Raw genomic sequence first — 18,274 nt, 5'->3', positions numbered from 1 at the left:
ACGGACTTTGGAAAAGCTTTTGTATCGCTTCCAATCATTTGCCCAATACAAAATTTTTACAGTAAATTATATTGAGAACGCCTTTTCGAAATTCAAATACCAAAAAGCTTAATCCATTTGAAGGTAAACACATGGTTGAACAAAAAATTAATTTTATTCACGAAGTATTTTTACTGAAAGAGAAATGCAATGGCTTTCGAAATTAAATTATTTTAAGCGTAAAGAAGAGCGCAGCATTGTTTACAAAAATCATTTTGTGAGGTCTTATGATGATCGAAAAAGAAGATTTGAGTAGTTTAAAAGACGAGATAGTGATTCGTTATTTTCACGCCCCGAAAAGCCCTCAAAAAAGTTGCAATAATTTGCTGCCTATGCTAAAAATGAACGATTTTAACGGAGATTTTCGTTACTTTGTATTTTTCTCTGCAAAGAACAAGATTATTTTGCCAAAAAAAGTATCCAGTGATTTTAGTTATAGTCTAACATACTAACCATTATAAGACAGCTTTTATGTAGAAAGAAAGTCGAAATTTTCCAACCCTTGCCGCGATATGTTTGATTTTTTACAGGTACAGAAACGCTCTTAAAAAAAACAAACATGGTTAAACCTTGGAAACGGAACGATTCAATTCATTTCCGAAAGTGAGTCGGGGACACAGACTGAAGAATTCTTAAACTGTTGTAGCCGGGACTTTAAACGTTTTTGCACCTTAAAGATGTGAAGAGATATCATTGCATATTAATGTTTTGAATCGGTATCGCGGGTTTTGCACCGAACGCACGGTTTGAATAAAAAGTTAAATTAATTTTGAAACTTGTTGCGCGCGCTTTTGTTAGGTTTAGTATAGGTAATCACATGATTTCGATGCAATTTGAATAATAATATAGCACGAAGGTATAATTTTTTCAAAGACGAACAAAATTGTACGAGCCTATAAGGCGAGCGCAATTTGCGGTCTTTGAAAAAATTAAAAAGTGCTTGTTTATTCCAAATTGCACGAGAAAAATCATTTGATTACGTGTTAATAATATACATGGAAAAATACGAGATGGCTTATCAAAATTAAGCATAAACAAAGCGCGCGCATCAAGTGCAAAAATAATTTATTCAAACCGTGCGTTCGGTCAAAACAACCGCGTACGATCAAAACAATAATATGCGATGATATCTTCACATCTTTAAGGCGCAAAAAAGTTCAAAGTCCGGCTAAAAAGTTCCAGGAATTGTTCAGTATGTGTCCGAATAACTTTCGATGGAATGGAATCGTCATTTCCAAGGTTTAACCATATTTGTTTTTAATTTCGGCGTTGGATCGCTCGAGCAAAGTGTTAGGCTGGGTCGGCTCGTAATTTTCAATTTCCTTGGCAATTCCCTTCTCTAAACACCACTTTTTCCAAACCAACAACCAAAAAGCAGTGCTTTTTACAGTGTTTTCGTTGTTTGAGCTGTTTTTCAGCTGCAGTGGCGAAAGAAAACCTACTTGAAACGCCAGCCATTGTTTCGCTCGCAAATTTTCAAATTTTGTTGCGACATCCAAGGCTCGCATTGAAAAGGTCATAGACAGGCCCACACAGACTCCCCTGTGTGGTTTTACGTTTGCGACGCAAAAGCCTTTAATTAAAGCTTCGCTCTGACGAGTATGTCTTTGAGCGATTTACCTCTTTTGTATGATATAATCGGAGGCGTTTTGTAAATTGTTTTCAGCAGTGGCTGATTTTGGATGAGGTTCCATTCTTGAATCAGTATTTGTTTTACATTTTTAACCCCTGGGTGGTATGCTGTCACAAAAGGCAATATTTTACCTTTAGTTTTTTTGGTTTGTTTTTTAAGTGTCGACTGCCTTGCGGCAAACGAGACCTCAGATAACGTTTTTTCAATTAGGCTTTTTGGGTAATCACGTGCTTCAAGTCGTGTTTTGAAGTTACACATGGCCTCCTGGAAATTTCTTTCCGAAGAGTTTGTTCTTAGAAGTCTGATAGCTTCTCCTTTAATAAAGCCTTTCTTAACACCTGGCGGGTGGCAAGATGAATAGTGTGTATATTGAAAGGTCTCGGTCGGTTTGTAGTGAGTTTTGGCTATCTGTGAGTTTCTTTGATTATTGACCAATCAGAATGTCTGATTTGTTACTTTTTTTTGCACTGAATCATATCATATCTGATTGGCTCATGAGACGTCAACTTGTCACATGAGGTTTGAAAACGATTCAAAGTTGAATTTTTTTTTAGATCGTTGTTCTCAAATCGTACACATTTGAAAGTGCTGCAAGTACAAAAGTGTTTGTTTATCAATGAAAAGTGATGAATAATTTATCGCCAGTAACAAAGCTTTGAATCTGCCGGAAGACGAACTCATAGATTAGCTCTGAGCATATAAAAAAGAATTTCCAAAACTACTTTACATCACATAGCGACGATGCTTCGCAGGAATCGCTACCGGTTCTTGAGGAGCTAGAAGCTGTCAACCAAGAATCGATAGCACAGTTGTTAAATACGGCACCAGAGAAGGCAAGTGTATCCAACCTGTCAAACGGGGTTTTTTTTACCGTACAAAATAACCAACCGTCCAAACAACCGTACAACATCGCAGAATATTTGTACTCCATTCAAGCGTTATTTGCACTTTTCTTAGTACATTTAGATAATGACTTAAGCTGCAGTGAAAACAAGGCCTGAAAACAATTCATTCGGGATTTGTACCTACGACCTCTGCGATACCGGTGCAGTGTTTTACCAGCTGAGCCAACAAGCCAACTGGGAGCTGATTATCATGTTGGTTTTAAATGAACGGGTGAATTGATGTGAATGTATGAACATCATAGATGTAAACGGCGGATAAAGAACTGTATGTGAAAGCGATCTTTGCAGTAATGAACACCACTTAAGCAGTAGTAAAAATAAGTAGTCTGTAAGGTTTCGGCAGGGGAAAATAAGAGACAGTAATAAACAAAGAAACGCCAAATTTTAAGTGAATCAATTATATTATGTGTTGAAAATCTTTTAGCTGAAATATTAAATTAGATTAGCGTGACTCATAGGATAGCGTGACTTAAGTCTCAATGTTCGCATGACCGCTGTGATCGATATCACATCACAGTGGCGTGTCTTCAAAACTGCAAGCCAAGTTCTTTTCACCAGTAACTGGCTGCATTGTTGACGACTGGCTGCTAATTCTTTCAGACAGCGCATTCATAGGAAACTGTTGATTTCGTGATCTCGGTTCTAAATCCTCATATTTTTTCCTCCTTATCGCTTTGGCGTGAAATGCTATTAGACTTCGCGGGCGTTCCAGCGGTGGCTTACAAGTGATCAAGGATTTGAATTCATCCCGAATATCCGTGTTGTGCGCGCTGTAAATGACCGGGTTAACAGTTCCGTTACAAAGCATAAGGAATGCTGAGATGGTGTTGTAGTGCGGGGTGAGCTTGTCATAAAAGCCGAAGTGAAGAGATAACTGTAAAATCCAAAATGGTATGAATGAAACGTAGAAGACAAATACCAACATCGCCAACATTTTGAGAGCCTTAGTTCTTTTCGCTCGTCCCTTTCGCTGTGCCTCGTGGAAGTGAAATCCAGGTGATTTGAGGAGCCAAAGTTTGATACCGATGGCTGAATACAACGCCAGAGTGATCACAAATCCCGCCGCCAACAACACTGTTTGAAATGTAAACCATTGTACGACCTTTTCGTTCGTTATGCCCACGAAACATATTACGTCACCGAGGCCGTGTGCTTTGAGATGCGCAAAAGAAAACAGCGGACTGCTATAACACCCGCTTACAAACCACGTGGCGGCAATAATAAAATACGCCCTTTTCTTCGACAGTAGCGCCTTCAAAGGGAAAAATATCCCCAGAAACATCTCCACAGCGATGGCTGAAATCGTCAGATTCGACGTAAGAATTAAAACTGCGGACAAAAACATGTCAAATCGGCAGAGAAACTCTCCGAATTGACCGCGAATATGCCACACTCCTCCTAAGAGCAGATGAACACAGATCATGGGTGTCATCTCTAAAGCAAAAAGAAGATCGGCCACAGAAAGGTTTATGATAAATAGGAAATGTACTGGTCGTCGTAAGTTCTTTCCGATTCTTCTGATGGCTTTGATTACCACTGTATTACCCACCAGTGAGAGCACTATCATTACATAGTAAGCCGTCACGAGACCGATCTGACTTTGTTGAATTTCTGTCTCAAGTCCATCTGCTGAGTAGCTGTGATTTAAAGTCTCTTGGGAGCTTAAATTCGTCGCCTTTACGAAGTCGTTAGGCATCGTAAATTATCTTTCATTTCTCTCACAGTCTTATAGCCCACAAGGTCTCATCACGAGATCAGCAGATGCAATAAATAACGCAATGGCAAAAAATAAAGTGGCGCCTTCAGTGAAGGGCATTCTTATCATTTCTTTTGGAATATCATATCATTATCACTGATTCTCAGGTTACAATAAAATCCGGCTTGTTTAGATCTGTATGAGAAAATTGCGGATTTCGGGTGTAATATGATCGTTAAGACTGTTATCTTTTCCCTGTGGTCCAAATGTAGAGATAACTTCCAGTTCCGTCGCGAAATTCCTGTTGCGGACTTTAAAAATATGTAGCATCATAAAAAGAAACACTTTGTGGAAAAAAAAAAACAGAAAGAAAAGAGGTTTGAGCGGAAGGCGCACCAAATCTTTTTGCTGTACATTTGCAGAAAATCCTTGTTCATTTGTGATAATAGTTGTTTCATGAAGGAGGATATATTCTCATTGAGATGAAAATAAGCTACAATTGCTCTAGAGAAGCGACATTTGCAGTTTAAAGGACATTTACCGGCATTATGACAAAGCAATAATCTCCTTCAGATATTCAATGTTTGAAATCACCCAAATTAAATTCGTTAAGGCAAAAAGATAATCAATTTTTATTACCTGTACATGACAATCATATCTGTAGACAGGAAATTCATCAGCGCGATTTTCATTTGAAACAAGAATCACCTGCTACTTTTGACAACATTTTCCGTACAGTAACAATCTTTAACATCAATGCCACAATAACGTTTATTTATGGACGAAAGAGTCTCAATTCTGCTTTAACTACGTCACTATTGAGGTTACGAAGAGTGTATTTCGATTGGTGGAAAAAGTAGAAATTTGAATACTCTAATCCGAATGTATACACTCTTTATTTTTATAAGAACGTTTTTTTGTAAGAATGTTGAGGGTGAGATTGACCAAAACTTTAGGAATATATTATAAGGATAAACCCAAGCCGAGAGTCAATTAAGAACATCTTTATTTCGCTCAAATTTTTTGTGTGATAAAGTTAAAAGAAATGTAAATTTGTGGACAATTTACTCAAATTCTTAAAGACATTATTTAATATTAACAGTGTGGTTTTATGATTGCGATATACGCTGTAAAGCAGGTAAAAGTAATCTGTACTAATGAAACTATAGCACACAACTTTAAGATGTTGAGAACATTTTGTTTAAAAGAATCGTTCGCTTTCGTATTCTAACAACAATGCGTTGTACTTAAATGAAACCTGCTTCTTTATAAAGACTGTCAGTGCCAAGATAAAAATCAAAGTAGGAAAGGAACCGGAAATTCTTTCTCAGCGGAAGGGGAGGGGAAAGGAGGAAGGAGCGGCGGCGTTTGTTTTTGGTCAAAGTGCACAAGGGAATATGTGAATGATCTTCAGACCGCTGCAAGATGCTTAGACAGGTGACGAGATGAATACGTAAATTGATAGGTATATTGAAATAAAAGACAAGTACGTGTGAAACGTAAAGCTAAGTAAAGTTGTTTCTGGTTTAATCCGTGTTAGAAATTCCGGTTTGTAACCAGCAAGTAAGTAAGGGCCCTTATTTTAACACGATGAGAATGAATGTATATTACAGTACATGCTTGAGAGGTTGTCTGTAACTAACTAATACCCTGGTAACCTACGAGTAAATGTGGATAAAATGTATCAAAAAATAATAATTCTCAAAAGTATATACATGGCAATGAAAGATTTACTATTAATTTATACTTCAAGATAATTTAAAATTGAAAATCGGACATCTTCGCCACCGAATGTGCGGATAAACTGGTAAATCTGACTGCTCTATTATTAACTGTGGGATCAGATTTTAACTTTCTATAAAATTGGTTAAAACTCCAAATAAAATAATTTAAGAGGTCGAAGATACTATAGATTAGACTGATTTGGAATCATTTTTTTTCTATCCAAATCTTCAGAATGTTTTGGAATGGTATCTAACTTGTAGATTCATGTTTAGATATTGAAAATGAAACACATCTTCATCATTGGTACTTTCATCAAGTTGATATTCTACTGTCTCGGTTCTATGAGTTATGCAAACTTCTAAACTAATGATTGTCAATAGGCTAGACTGATTTGGAATTGATCCATTTCACCGAGCTCTTCGGAATCCAGAGGGATGTTACTTAGTTTGATTCATGATTGGATTTCGGAAGTAATAATATACAGGCTTGTGCAATTTTGTCGTCTTTGAAAAATTTTCGCACTTATTAACATCAAAGCATTGTTACCTATACTAATACACATCTCGATTATTAGTATTTTCAACACACTGATATTCGACTGTGTCAGTCTTGTGCAATTAAGGTTATTCCTCAGTATCGCATTGTTGATACTGTACATAAAAAAATTACGTTGGAAAATTGGCTGAAAACGAGCGCATTCTCACGTAACACAGGTGTAAAGTTGTAAGACGAGTTCAAATTACAAATAGCGCGCGTGCACGCTTACAAATTTTCGTGTCTTGATTCCCTGACTTTTCTTCACGTAAGTTATTGAAAAATAATAACATCAGGCTTACTAAAACCAAATTTCCCTCGAATGAAGAAATGTAAAATGTTTTCCGTGTTTACATAGCCTGATGTAAACACTTGGGAGGTTGGGAGAACACGAGATAAGCGTAGGAAACCACTCCGCTTCGCGTCGTGGTTTCCTGCTTATCTCGTGTTCTCCCAACCTCCCAAGTGTTTACATCAGGCTATGTAAACACGGAAAACATTTTACATTTCTTTTATAAAATAACTAATGAAAGAGGAACGAAAACCGTGTTTACATACGCTCATGTAAATTGGTTTTATGGCCAATTAGAGCGCGCGTACTATTTGATTTATTTTATAATTGATGTTGTTACCTCTACGAATCCTGCACTGCGCATAAAAATCGCATATTTAGGCGAATAAGCGCGCGCATTTGCAGAACACGGTTTAGTCTTCAATTAATCAACCAGGTACAGATCTTTAACTCTTGAACGAGCACAGTGACTTATACTTTTATTGCATTTTTGGTGTTCAAATTATCCCCTTTAGATTGGAGAAAAAAACATCGAAGGGGAAAGATAGATATAGCTAAAAGCTTTCCCGTACCTTAAAAGCAACGACTCGAGGCACCTTTTGAGTCTTGAAATTGCTTGATTTTCCCGCAAATTCTGTGTCAAATTTTTTATACGGTCGAGACTTTCTACCTATCAAGTTTTTTTTCAAGTGTTACTTTAAAACCCCTGCTTCTAGCAACCGTAAAATGTACAGTGAACCGATGAAAAGACTGCGTGATTTGTGCCAACACAGACATAAATGGAGTACGTTTGGTCCGTCATATGTCTTAAACAAGCATTTTTTTAATTTTATTTTTTTAACAGACATTGGTAGGGAACATTAAAAAAAAGTTTAAAAAAAATTTCTCGATAACTTTTTTGTGTGAGGAATAACCTTAAAAGAAATTATGCGCACCTGTTAAGTTGATTTGGTATTATCCAAACACCAAACCTGACAATTGACATATGTCATAAATTCGGATTTTACAGAGGCTAACGCTGCTTCGTTTGTAGATGGGGATACAAATGAATATGACTTTGATTATGACACTAATACAGTAAAAACTACATCCCAGTCCTATGCGCTGAACTTGTGGATTCGTTAAGTTGATGAGCTCTCTCTCTTTTTTAAATGATAAACTTTTAAAATTCTAAACAAATTTTGATTAGCTCAAAATGGTTGTATTTAGGGACAGACGCATAAATGATGTCACCATCAACAGAATTTTGCTTTGCCTTTACATCAGACAAATAGATTATATGTTATCATAATGTGGTAGCATGGGATCTATATGTGAAATTGATAAAGTCGTTTAGAACTGTCAGATATGAGAAAGGGCAGTTCAACCGTTTATCGACTGACGATCAACGTTAAATTACCAAGAGTAATTAAAATCACCAGAATATTGTATCCCCTTCCATTTATAGCACTAAACCAATCCAATACTGACTTTTTGGCTTACCTTTTTGCACTTTATAGCTTTGTCAGAATAGAATAATTTCGTACTTCATACCAGTAGGTGATTCCTTATCTTCCACATACACAATTTACTATCACCCCAAATGAAGGTATAATGTAAAAATTGTTTATAAAATTCCAGACAACCCAAACCTTTCCCCAGTTCTCTTCAAATCATTACCTAACATACGAGGAGGTATGCTGTACCGTTAGCCATGAATTATAAAGTTAATTCATGGGAAAGATACGCTACACTTGCTTAAAACAAAACTGTAAATAAAAGCTGGTCATATCTGAAGATTTATTGTTCGAACCATAGAATTCATCATTTTATAGTACTCCAAAAATCAGAAGGTATGATCACATTAAGCTTAACCAGCTAGGAGAACTTATTTAGACCTTCGATGATCCATGAAAAAGAAATCGACCTGTCTTTACCATATCATTCACTGTATGGCCTGGACATGAGGTTTCCATTTTCCCTCAAAGTTCTTGCTTACAGCTTGTTTTTCGATGGTTCAGACGCTTATCTGAAAGTAATCTGAGAAGCTTTCCTTCGTTTTGTCAAATGAATATTATTTTCTTTGGCTCCAACGTCTTGACTTCCTTGTTTTTTTGTTTCATGTTATTCGTGAACTCGACAGGTTCTTGCATAAGGCGCACAGCAGGCGATGATGTTTCTTAGAACAGCGCATATGAAAAGCAGAGCGACCAAACAGACCTCGATAAAGGTTTGTATTTGAGTTCGGACGAGTAACAAAAAAGATGGTGTTGCCATTACAACAATTTTGCAAAACTTACTTGAGTCAAAATTAGTTGTGATTCTCGAGGCTTTTAAGGCGCAGATGTTTTGTCTGTGAAATTAGCTTAATGTTTTCGTAGATGCTATTTCTGACACAATGAAACAATAGGCAGACCGGAGTTGGATCGAATTATGACATGATTGTCATTTCCTTATGAGGAAAAATGAACATTTTCTTGTTTGCCCTCGCAATCGTATTCAAGGCATAAAAGCAATCTTGGTCACCAGCACAAAACCAAATAATCGTATGATAAAGCAATTGGAGAAACGTGCAGCTTCCTGCATTTTTTGCCACACATCCTGTTGCGACCTTTTCTGCATTTATGTAATTGATAAAAACTTTGAAAGAACTCATTTGGCGCCTACTTCCTGGCGCGCGCAATTAAGGACTTTGTTTCATATTTATTGTTCAATTTCAAGCGCGCGCTCATTGGTTGAAATTGAATTCAAATGATTTAATTTTTAATGACGTACTAAGTTTTGTTGCGCGCACGAAAAAAGGTGGATTTAGGATTTTTGAGTCGAACTGGACTTGTAATGTTCTTTCGGAATTTAAAGGGGTTTTCTAATCGATTTTACGGATTTTGAGGGCTGTCGGGAAAACTGTGAGAACACATCCGGGCATTCCTTAATTCTGAAACAGAAACACGACGAGAACTTTTCATAACAACGAATAAAACATTCATTACTCTAAACGACTACATCGATTAGCTTTTTGACAAACACCTGGACCACGATGCCTAGCACAAATGACAAAAATAAACCCAAAAAGACAGATATCCTAAAGAAAAAAACACACTTACACGCAAAAGCACGCAAACGAAGAAACGAAAGCATAACCAAAATTTAGGCAGTATATGACTGCATGTGGCTACTGATGCAATACAATGTTTATACTATTGAAAAGATCCAGAGGTTGTACAATGACGTTAGAGGGCAGCGTTCAAATGCAAAACAGAAAACCTGCCGCATTCCACATAGTAATAAGTACCTTGTTCCACAAGAGAAACTGAGATGACTCAAGAATGATCAGAAGAGAGTAAATAATTAACATTCGACCAAAAATGAAATGGTAACAAATAATCATATGAACAACATGAGAAGACACAAGTGCTTTGCACTGTAAGTATTAAGCCCGCTGGGCTCGTCTTTTTCAGGTGTGATAATCCCGAAGTTAATTTGATTTAATCTCATTAAATATGTCATGGGCCGACTAACTTAAATTATCAACACTCTCGAGTTAGCAGCTGGATAATGTTACTATGTCGATATTCGAATGTCATGGTTTTTTCCCGCCTATCTTTTCTTTGCAGTTTCGTATTTCAAACGCGTGATTCAGTAGCAGTAGAGATGGCACCCAGGAAGGGTTTCTCGCCCTTCACTCCGGTCATCAGCCCTGAATTAAGTCCACAATTGACTTAGTTCATTCTAAGTTCGAAAGTTTGTGAATCAACGCCGACGCAATACTTTAAGCGGTCGCCTGTTGTCGCCAGTTTTCCAAGCGATTTTCAAAGAATCGACAGTGCCCACATTCGGCTGCTAGATGGCCACCATTACTCGAACAAGAAGTCCTCTAATGCAACGGAAATTGTCTGTTCCTCGTTTGGGTTGATAACCACTCTGCTTCGCCGTTCCTCCTCAGAAAGCTCTGAGTTCATTTCGCAGCTGAGAGATTTGCTGAACTCAGTATATCTCAGTAAAATGTCTGTCGACGAAGAAAATGAAGGCCAAGCAAACAAAGAACGACCACGTGCTTCACGATGCTTGGAAATGCCAACGACACCAACGAACAAGACATCATCTGTGGCCATGACACCCCCCAAACAGTGGAAACTCGCAAAGAGCTGAAAAAAAGAATGTTTCCCCAAATCTAAAGGAGATCAGCGAAAAGGAAGATTTGGATACTCCAGAAAAGGTGCTGTTGATGAAGCAGCGAAGCAGTCGCGTCATCAATAACGTGCATAACGTGTGCGAAAGAAACAGGGAAAGTTTGGCGATGGTGTTTTCGAACATGTGCGCATTTGGCGACCCAGAAGCGAAGGCCATCGTCAATGAAATTGTCGAAGAGATGGCTGTAAAAATAGGAGTAAAGAGGAGTGTGGAAGAGCTAGTTGGCGACGACACAATGTCGAAGTACGTGGCGTGCCTGAGAGTTCCTGATTGGAAGCTTGTCCTTTTCCAGGCGATGGCGAGAGTTTCTTCGAAAACGTGGCAATCCGTGATAAACATCACAGGGCTCAGAAGGACGGGGGTAAGATGTTTAGTTACGTTGGTCTTACGTCGGTATATTAATATTCATACTTGGCGCCCCGGCTAAGGGAATAAAAGAACAAAAAAAGAACTATTCCATCGCGAGCCTCAATGTTTATAGCAGCTCTTTCTTTTGTTTTATTCAGTTATTCTCGTAAGCGAAGCCTTGTACAGGAAAAGATAAGCAGGCTTTTTTTTATTACTTAAGCGGGCGTTTTACTCAATTGCGTCTTCAAAATTACCCTAGGTCTGTTTTCCAGAGCAATTTCAGCCAGTGGTAAGCTCTTTTTCAGCTGGTGAAATATGCTGGAAGCCGTATGATAATCATCCACATATTTTTTTTGTGTGTGTGTTGTACTTCCAAATCAAAATAACTATAACTGTTAAATTTTTTTGGCCTTGCAAGCAGTTCTTTGTATGGAAGGTGGTCATTATAATAATGTGTAAGGTGAAATGGGTTGGTGAAGGGTGCAGTTTTTGTCTTGACTAATTTAGTGTAAAAAATTGTTTTGCAGGTAGAGCTCATATGTTGTTTGGAATTGTTCCCCGTGATGGTGCTGTATATAGCCAGCAAAGTGCAAAATCAGTCTACACATTGACAATTGCCAACTGTAAAGAAGACAGGTTTGTGAATTGCAACTTGCTTGAACTCTTTACTACCTTCTGGCTAGAATATGCTTGTGGTTGTATGTGCATTTAACTTAAATAACACAATGACAGATTTTTGTAAGCCCCACTCAGTTGCAATATCACCAAGTCATGCATCCACTCTGAGATCTAAGTGGATTGATATCAATATCCCTAATTTGGCTTTAATGCACTAAATATAATAATGACTGTATAGATTTTTGGTTTTTGTTTGTTGACAGAGACAACCTCAAGATTCTTTTTGAGGATATCAACCACCAGAAGAAAATATTAAAGGAAAAAAGAATGACAGTTGATGGTAGACATTACACCGTTGAATTTCTGGGTAAGAATCAATGTTAGTCTTGGAATTTGCTTTAAAAGTCAACTTCTTGTTCATGATACTATTTATAGCAATTTATTGTGTTTCTACCCAGTTGGTAGTCTGACTAGAACTACATTGAAGCAGTAGTCAAACTATAGTAAATTAAGAGTTTTTTATATTGTAAAACATGTTCAAGGTTTAACTGCAGCAGCAAGAAATAAAACCTGGAATTTATTACTATTTTACGTCAGAAATTGATTTGACTACCCTTTTCTTTAGATACATTATAGAGATTAATTTCCTGGAAAGTTTAGCATGTTAACTTTTGCTTTCCCATTTCTGTTATCAAACTTAGTTGTACTGGACTACAAGACCTTGGTACTTCTTTTGGTGAAGAAGATGAATGCTTCATTCATGTTAGGTGGTAGAGGTGTCAGTGTCGAGTTCTGTTTCATCTGCAATGCTATCAGGGTAAAGTACTCAAATGATATAGAAATTAGTATGGGGCAACTGCAACTTGTGCTGTTAAAGTTGAGGTACATAAAAGTGCTGCATCAGTTCATCAACTTTTTTTACAGTGATTTCAGATGACTTTGATCTTTGCCAATATTTGGGAAAATAATTAGTGAGTGATAGAAACATCAAGTAGCTTTAATTCAGTCAAAAAAAGTTGTAAAGTACTTCTCTAAAGGTCATTCTGCTTTTAAAACATTTAAAAATCACTGAAAGTATGAATACATGTACTGTAAAAAGAACAGGGCTCACACAGAGTCATAAATTCTTGGAAAAGTCTTGATTTTCCAGACCTGGAAAGAGTCTTGAAATTGAAGATAATGTCTAGAAAAATAGTTCAAGTCTGGAGTTTTTTTTATAGCTACAAAAAGTGCTTAATAAGTTCATTTTTTTCCCCTGTGGTCAATTCAATCTCGCCTGTAGCTAAGACATTCAATCACAGAATGAGAAGTTTCACAATTGCACCATGGTTATTGTACATTTGCAGTGCATCATGAAAGAAGCTTGGTTTCTGCATTTTTCAAGATCTCTATTGATCACCTATTTGACCATCTTCAGTCTGGAAAAATAAATTGATGTTTTGGAAAAAAGATCTGGGAAAAGTCTTGAATTTTGGATCCAAAAATCTGCATGAACTCTGAAGAAGATAATCGGAAGCATGATAAATGTGTAGTTCTATCTGAAATTATAATATTGTATATTATTTGATAGTGTGCCTGTTTTTGTCAGGGTTGCAAATGCCATGATGTTGCTCCAGATGAGACATGCCTGGATTGCCTCAGAAGCAAATGCAACATGGGAAGGTGTGTAGGCATTTGATCATTGTCATATTAAATTACATTCAAACACATAAAGGGGATTTTCTTACTGTTACATAACAAAATGAATTTTGTAAGCCATGGGGAAATGACTTGTACTAAAGCATGAACTGAAATTAAGTGTATAGTTTGGGTTTTTTTTTTTTAATTGTTGCTTGTAAACTAAAATCCTCATTCAGGATCTTTTGCCAAACTTGGAAGGTTGCCAAAAATTGTTTTCATACTGTCAGGAAAGGAGTACTCATAGTTTGGTAATTGAAAAAGAAAAAGAAAAACATTTTTAGAGAAAAACATGAGATAATTCATTGCTTCAGAAAATCAATCATTCTTTGAAATTGTCTTGTAGATCAACTGGTATACGAGATGATCTGGTTTTTCTTTTGGACAAAGAGCTTTGCAACATTCAACTTTGTGCTCTCCATATGGAGATGCGCAACACTGAACAGTTGTTGGCATCCATTGGTCTTCCTGCATACAGGGTAGATTCCCTAGCAGAGGCCAATGCTGCCTTGAAAAACTATGGCCCAGAGTCATTTTCATGGCGATCGCATCTCAGTAAAGAAGAAGTCAGATCAACAGTCTGCTATTACAAAGCAGAATATCCATGTCAGTTCAATGTCTGGTAAGATATTTCCTAAAATACTGTTTTCAAGAGATGTTTTCCATAGGTCTTAGGTAAAATCTTGTTTTTTTTCTTTTTTAATTTACTCTCATGCTGTTGTGTTTCAGGTCCAACAGATCGGGAAATCCTTCAACACCTTGAAGAAATTGTAGAACTTGCCCTACCACTGGATAAATTCAAGAAGCCGTATGAAGATGTGAACATGGCAAAAAATTTGATCCTTAACAGAGTTACATTTTACCAAGCTCGTGTTGATGTTAGTAAGAAGCAACTATTATTTTTATACTTGCAACTTGATTTAACATCATGTAGTCAAGATCATTGGTAATGTGTATTCATTGAGTTCATACAGCATCCAGACAATCCGTCGGAGTGCGCTTTAGGAATCAAATACCTCTGTGATTATTTCTTTAATTGCTACAGTCTCCTATGTAATTTGCCCATCTTATGACTAATTCCATCACACAGCAGCTTGAAATTAATGGAGCTCCATTAACTGAAAGCTAATGCATGTAGGAATATAGGTGAGCTCAGGATTGAAGTGTGAACCATTGTTTAATTTTAGCATGTCTGATTCTGTTAGTTAACACACCTTAAAGTGTAGAGTAACACAGAATTTTCTATAGTTAGAGATCCATAGGTGCAGTGTAACCCAGTGTTTAATTTAGTTCAAGGTAACTAACATAGGCTGCACGTTAGGTGGCACACCCATAGGTGCAGTGTAACCCAGTGTTTTCTTTAGTAAACAGTAACTAACATAGGCTGCAATTTAGGTGGCACACCCATGGGTGCAGTGTAACCCAGTGTTTTCTTTAGTAAACGGTAACTAACATAGGCTGCACTTTAGGTGGCACACCCATGGGTGCAGTGTAACCTAGTGTTTTATTTAGTTAAAGGTAATTAACATAGGCTGCACTTTAGGTGGCACACCCATGGGTGTAGTGTAGCCCAGTGTTGTATTTAGTAAAGGTAACTAACATAGGCTGCATTTTAGGTGGCACACCCATGGGTGCAGTGTAACCCAGTGTTTTATTTAGTTCAAGGTCACTACTGTAGGCTGCACTTTAGTGGCACACCCATAGGTGCAGTGTAACCCAGTGTTTTCTTTAGTAAACGGTAACTAACATAGGCTGCACTTTAGGTGGCACACCCATGGGTGCAGTGTAACCTAGTGTTTTATTTAGTTAAAGATAATTAACATAGGCTGCACTTTAGGTGGCACACCCATGGGTGCAGTGTAACCCAGTGTTTTATTTAGTTAAAGATAATTAACATAGGCTGCACTTTAGGTGGCACACCCATGGGTGCAGTGTAACCTAGTGTTTTATTTAGTTAAAGATAATTAACATAGGCTGCACTTTAGGTGGCACACCCATGGGTGCAGTGTAACCCAGTGTTTTATTTAGTTAAAGATAATTAACATAGGCTGCACTTTAGGTGGCACACCCATGGGTGCAGTGTAAACCAGTGTCTTATTTAGTTAAAGGTAACTAACATAGGCTGCACTTTAGGTGGCACACCCATGGGTGCAGTGTAAACCAGTGTCTTATTTAGTTAAAGGTAACTAACATAGGCTGCACTTTAGGTGGCACAACCATGGGTGCAGTGTAACCCAGTGTTTTATTTAGTTAAAGGAAACTTACTTTGGCTGCATTTAGGTGGTACACCCATAGGTGCAGTGTAACCCAGTGTTTTCTTTAGTTCAAGGTAACTAACATAGGCTGCATTTTAGGTGGCACACCCATGGGTGCAGTGTAACCCAGTGTTTTATTTAGTTAAAGGAAACTTACTTTGGCTGCATTTAGGTGGTACACCCATAGGTGCAGTGTAACCCAGTGTTTTCTTTAGTTCAAGGTAACTAACATAGGCTGCATTTTAGGTGGCACACCCATGGGTGCAGTGTAACCCAGTGTTTTATTTAGTTAAAGGTAACTACTGTAGGCTGCACTTTAGGTGGCACACCCATAGGTGCAGTGTAACCCAGTGTTTTCTTTAGTAAACGGTAACTAACATAGGCTGCACTTTAGGTGGCACATCCATGGGTGCAGTGTAACCTAGTGTTTTATTTAGTTAAAGGTAATTAACATAGGCTGCACTTTAGGTGGCACACCCATAGGTGCAGTGTAACCCAGTGTTTTCTTTAGTAAATGGTAACTAACATAGGCTGCACTTTAGGTGGCGCACCCATGGGTGCAGTATAACCTAATGTTTTATTTAGTTGAAGGTAATTAACATAGGCTGCACGTTAGGTGGCATACCCATGGGTGCAGTGTAGCCCAGTGTTGTATTTAGTAAAGGTAGCTTCCTTTGGCTGCACTTTAGGTGGCACACCCATGGGTGCTGTGTAACCCAGTGTCTTATTTAGTTAAAGGTAATTAACATAGGCTGCACTTTAGGTGGCACATCCATGGGTGCAGTGTAACCTAGTGTTGCTAATGAGTGACTGTAACCCAGTTCAGTTTTTTCTAGAAAGTGCTGTCCTTTAAGTAGCATAAAGACACGCAGACATTCTCTTTAAGACAATGAAATTGGTGTGAGGGAACATTTCTTCAAGTAGTATGGTAGCACAATGTTATGTAATTAATGCATTTTTCGAAATGTTTAGTACTTTTCAGAAGCTTTAAGCAAGGGCACTTTTGTAAGAGATTTTGGTACACATACTGAGATAATTGATTTGGAAGGCTCAGGTTTGTAGAACAACAGTAGTAATAACACTTTGTTTTTTCTTTGGTTACAAGTTCTGATTTTTTCTCACTGGCTAAAGAAGGTTTACCATACTATAATATGACTTTATTGAGTGTTTTATGCTGAAATATAAAAATTTTGGAAAATGAGTTTGGAAAATATTAAAATAATTAAACTTATTGCTAATGATGAGCTTAGGAGCTGGTACCTTAAAGGTTAGTGTGAACCCACTGACCAGCTTTGCTCCATTTTAACTTTGCCTAAATGATATTTAGCCACATCAAAAGGAGCTTTTTGTTTTTAATTCCTCAAAAATATTTACCCAAGGAAAACAAAATGTTTACTTGCAACAGTTATTTGAATGATGTGATAACATATAGGGCCTCTCATTACAATCTTTCTCAGGTCTTATTTCAGGTTTTGGCTATTTTGCAGATATTAAAGCTGACATGGAGCCTCGCCTTGTTCAGTGGCAAGGCAAGTTGGATGAGCTACATGTCTTTTTCAAGAAGTTGTGCAAGTCACGCAAAAAGTCACTATTCACTATTCACTATTGTTTTTCTTGCGTTAGATCTGCTTTTTTCGATTCGATTGCACCTTGACTATTTTTGTACCGCTACTCCTCTTGCGTTATATTTATTTAAATGAGCAATTTTTAAAAGACAGAAATGTCCTTCTTTCAATAACGTGGCGGAATAAAGCAATTACACAAAGATGTTACTATGATACTTTTTGGTACGAAATATTTTATTTTTGACCAGCACTGTTATGCCTAATTTTGTCCATAAACGGACAAAATTGCTCCGATTTTGAGACGACATTACAGCTTTTTGGCAGCGATCGCCAAGAAACTGAATGTGCCACGGAATTACACCCAATTAAGAAAGATATTTTCTCCCTTCCAGCAGTCATTAGAAAGCCGTTTTGTCCCCTCAAAATCGGATGTAGTTCACACGTTAAGGGTAATAAACTGATAAAAAATGATTTACAATTATCCTGTTGTCAATAGGTTCTTATTCACGTAAGCTGGGTCATAAACTATTTCTTGCGGCAGAATCATGGGGAAGAAGTTGTCCTTCATTTTAAAATCGCTGAAATTGTAGTAATTAAACCTTGAATGAAACTATTGTAGGAAGATTCATTACTTGACGAGGGAATTCCGCATTTAATTGCACGCGAAAAGCGATACGCGAAGCGATGAGTGCGATATCGGTTCTCAAGTGCAATTTAACGCGGAATTCACGAGCCAAGTAATGGATTTTCCTTGAATCACATATTTGAATAAAAACAAGATAAAAAGAAAACAGCATTACTTATATTTGTTATGTAT

At 37.3% G+C, this 18,274-nt stretch overlaps 2 protein-coding genes across 2 annotated transcripts; one reads left to right on the top strand and one right to left on the bottom strand.

Annotated features, from left to right (window-relative positions):
• Positions 1 to 2,994: 2,994 nt before the first annotated feature.
• LOC131773849 (neuropeptide Y receptor type 2-like) lies at positions 2,995 to 4,378 on the bottom strand. Its single transcript, XM_059089806.2, has one exon. The coding sequence runs from the start codon at positions 4,271 to 4,273 to the stop codon at positions 3,089 to 3,091; it is 1,185 nt and encodes a 394-aa protein (XP_058945789.2). The 5' UTR covers positions 4,274 to 4,378; the 3' UTR covers positions 2,995 to 3,088.
• A 5,837-nt stretch (positions 4,379 to 10,215) lies between these two features.
• On the top strand, positions 10,216 to 18,084 carry LOC131768799 (uncharacterized). The gene is made up of 9 exons (XM_066161011.1): positions 10,216 to 11,355; positions 11,870 to 11,978; positions 12,224 to 12,327; positions 12,662 to 12,777; positions 13,549 to 13,622; positions 13,984 to 14,259; positions 14,367 to 14,515; positions 16,865 to 16,946; positions 17,380 to 18,084. The coding sequence occupies exons 2-7, from the start codon at positions 11,881 to 11,883 to the stop codon at positions 14,398 to 14,400; spliced, it is 702 nt and encodes a 233-aa protein (XP_066017108.1). The 5' UTR covers positions 10,216 to 11,355; positions 11,870 to 11,880; the 3' UTR covers positions 14,401 to 14,515; positions 16,865 to 16,946; positions 17,380 to 18,084.
• The last annotated feature ends 190 nt before the right edge of the window (positions 18,085 to 18,274 follow it).

This window comes from Pocillopora verrucosa, chromosome 14 (assembly GCF_036669915.1).
Source record: "Pocillopora verrucosa isolate sample1 chromosome 14, ASM3666991v2, whole genome shotgun sequence".
Lineage (NCBI taxonomy): Eukaryota > Metazoa > Cnidaria > Anthozoa > Scleractinia > Pocilloporidae > Pocillopora > Pocillopora verrucosa.
This window is presented reverse-complemented; position numbering and strand designations above follow the sequence as displayed.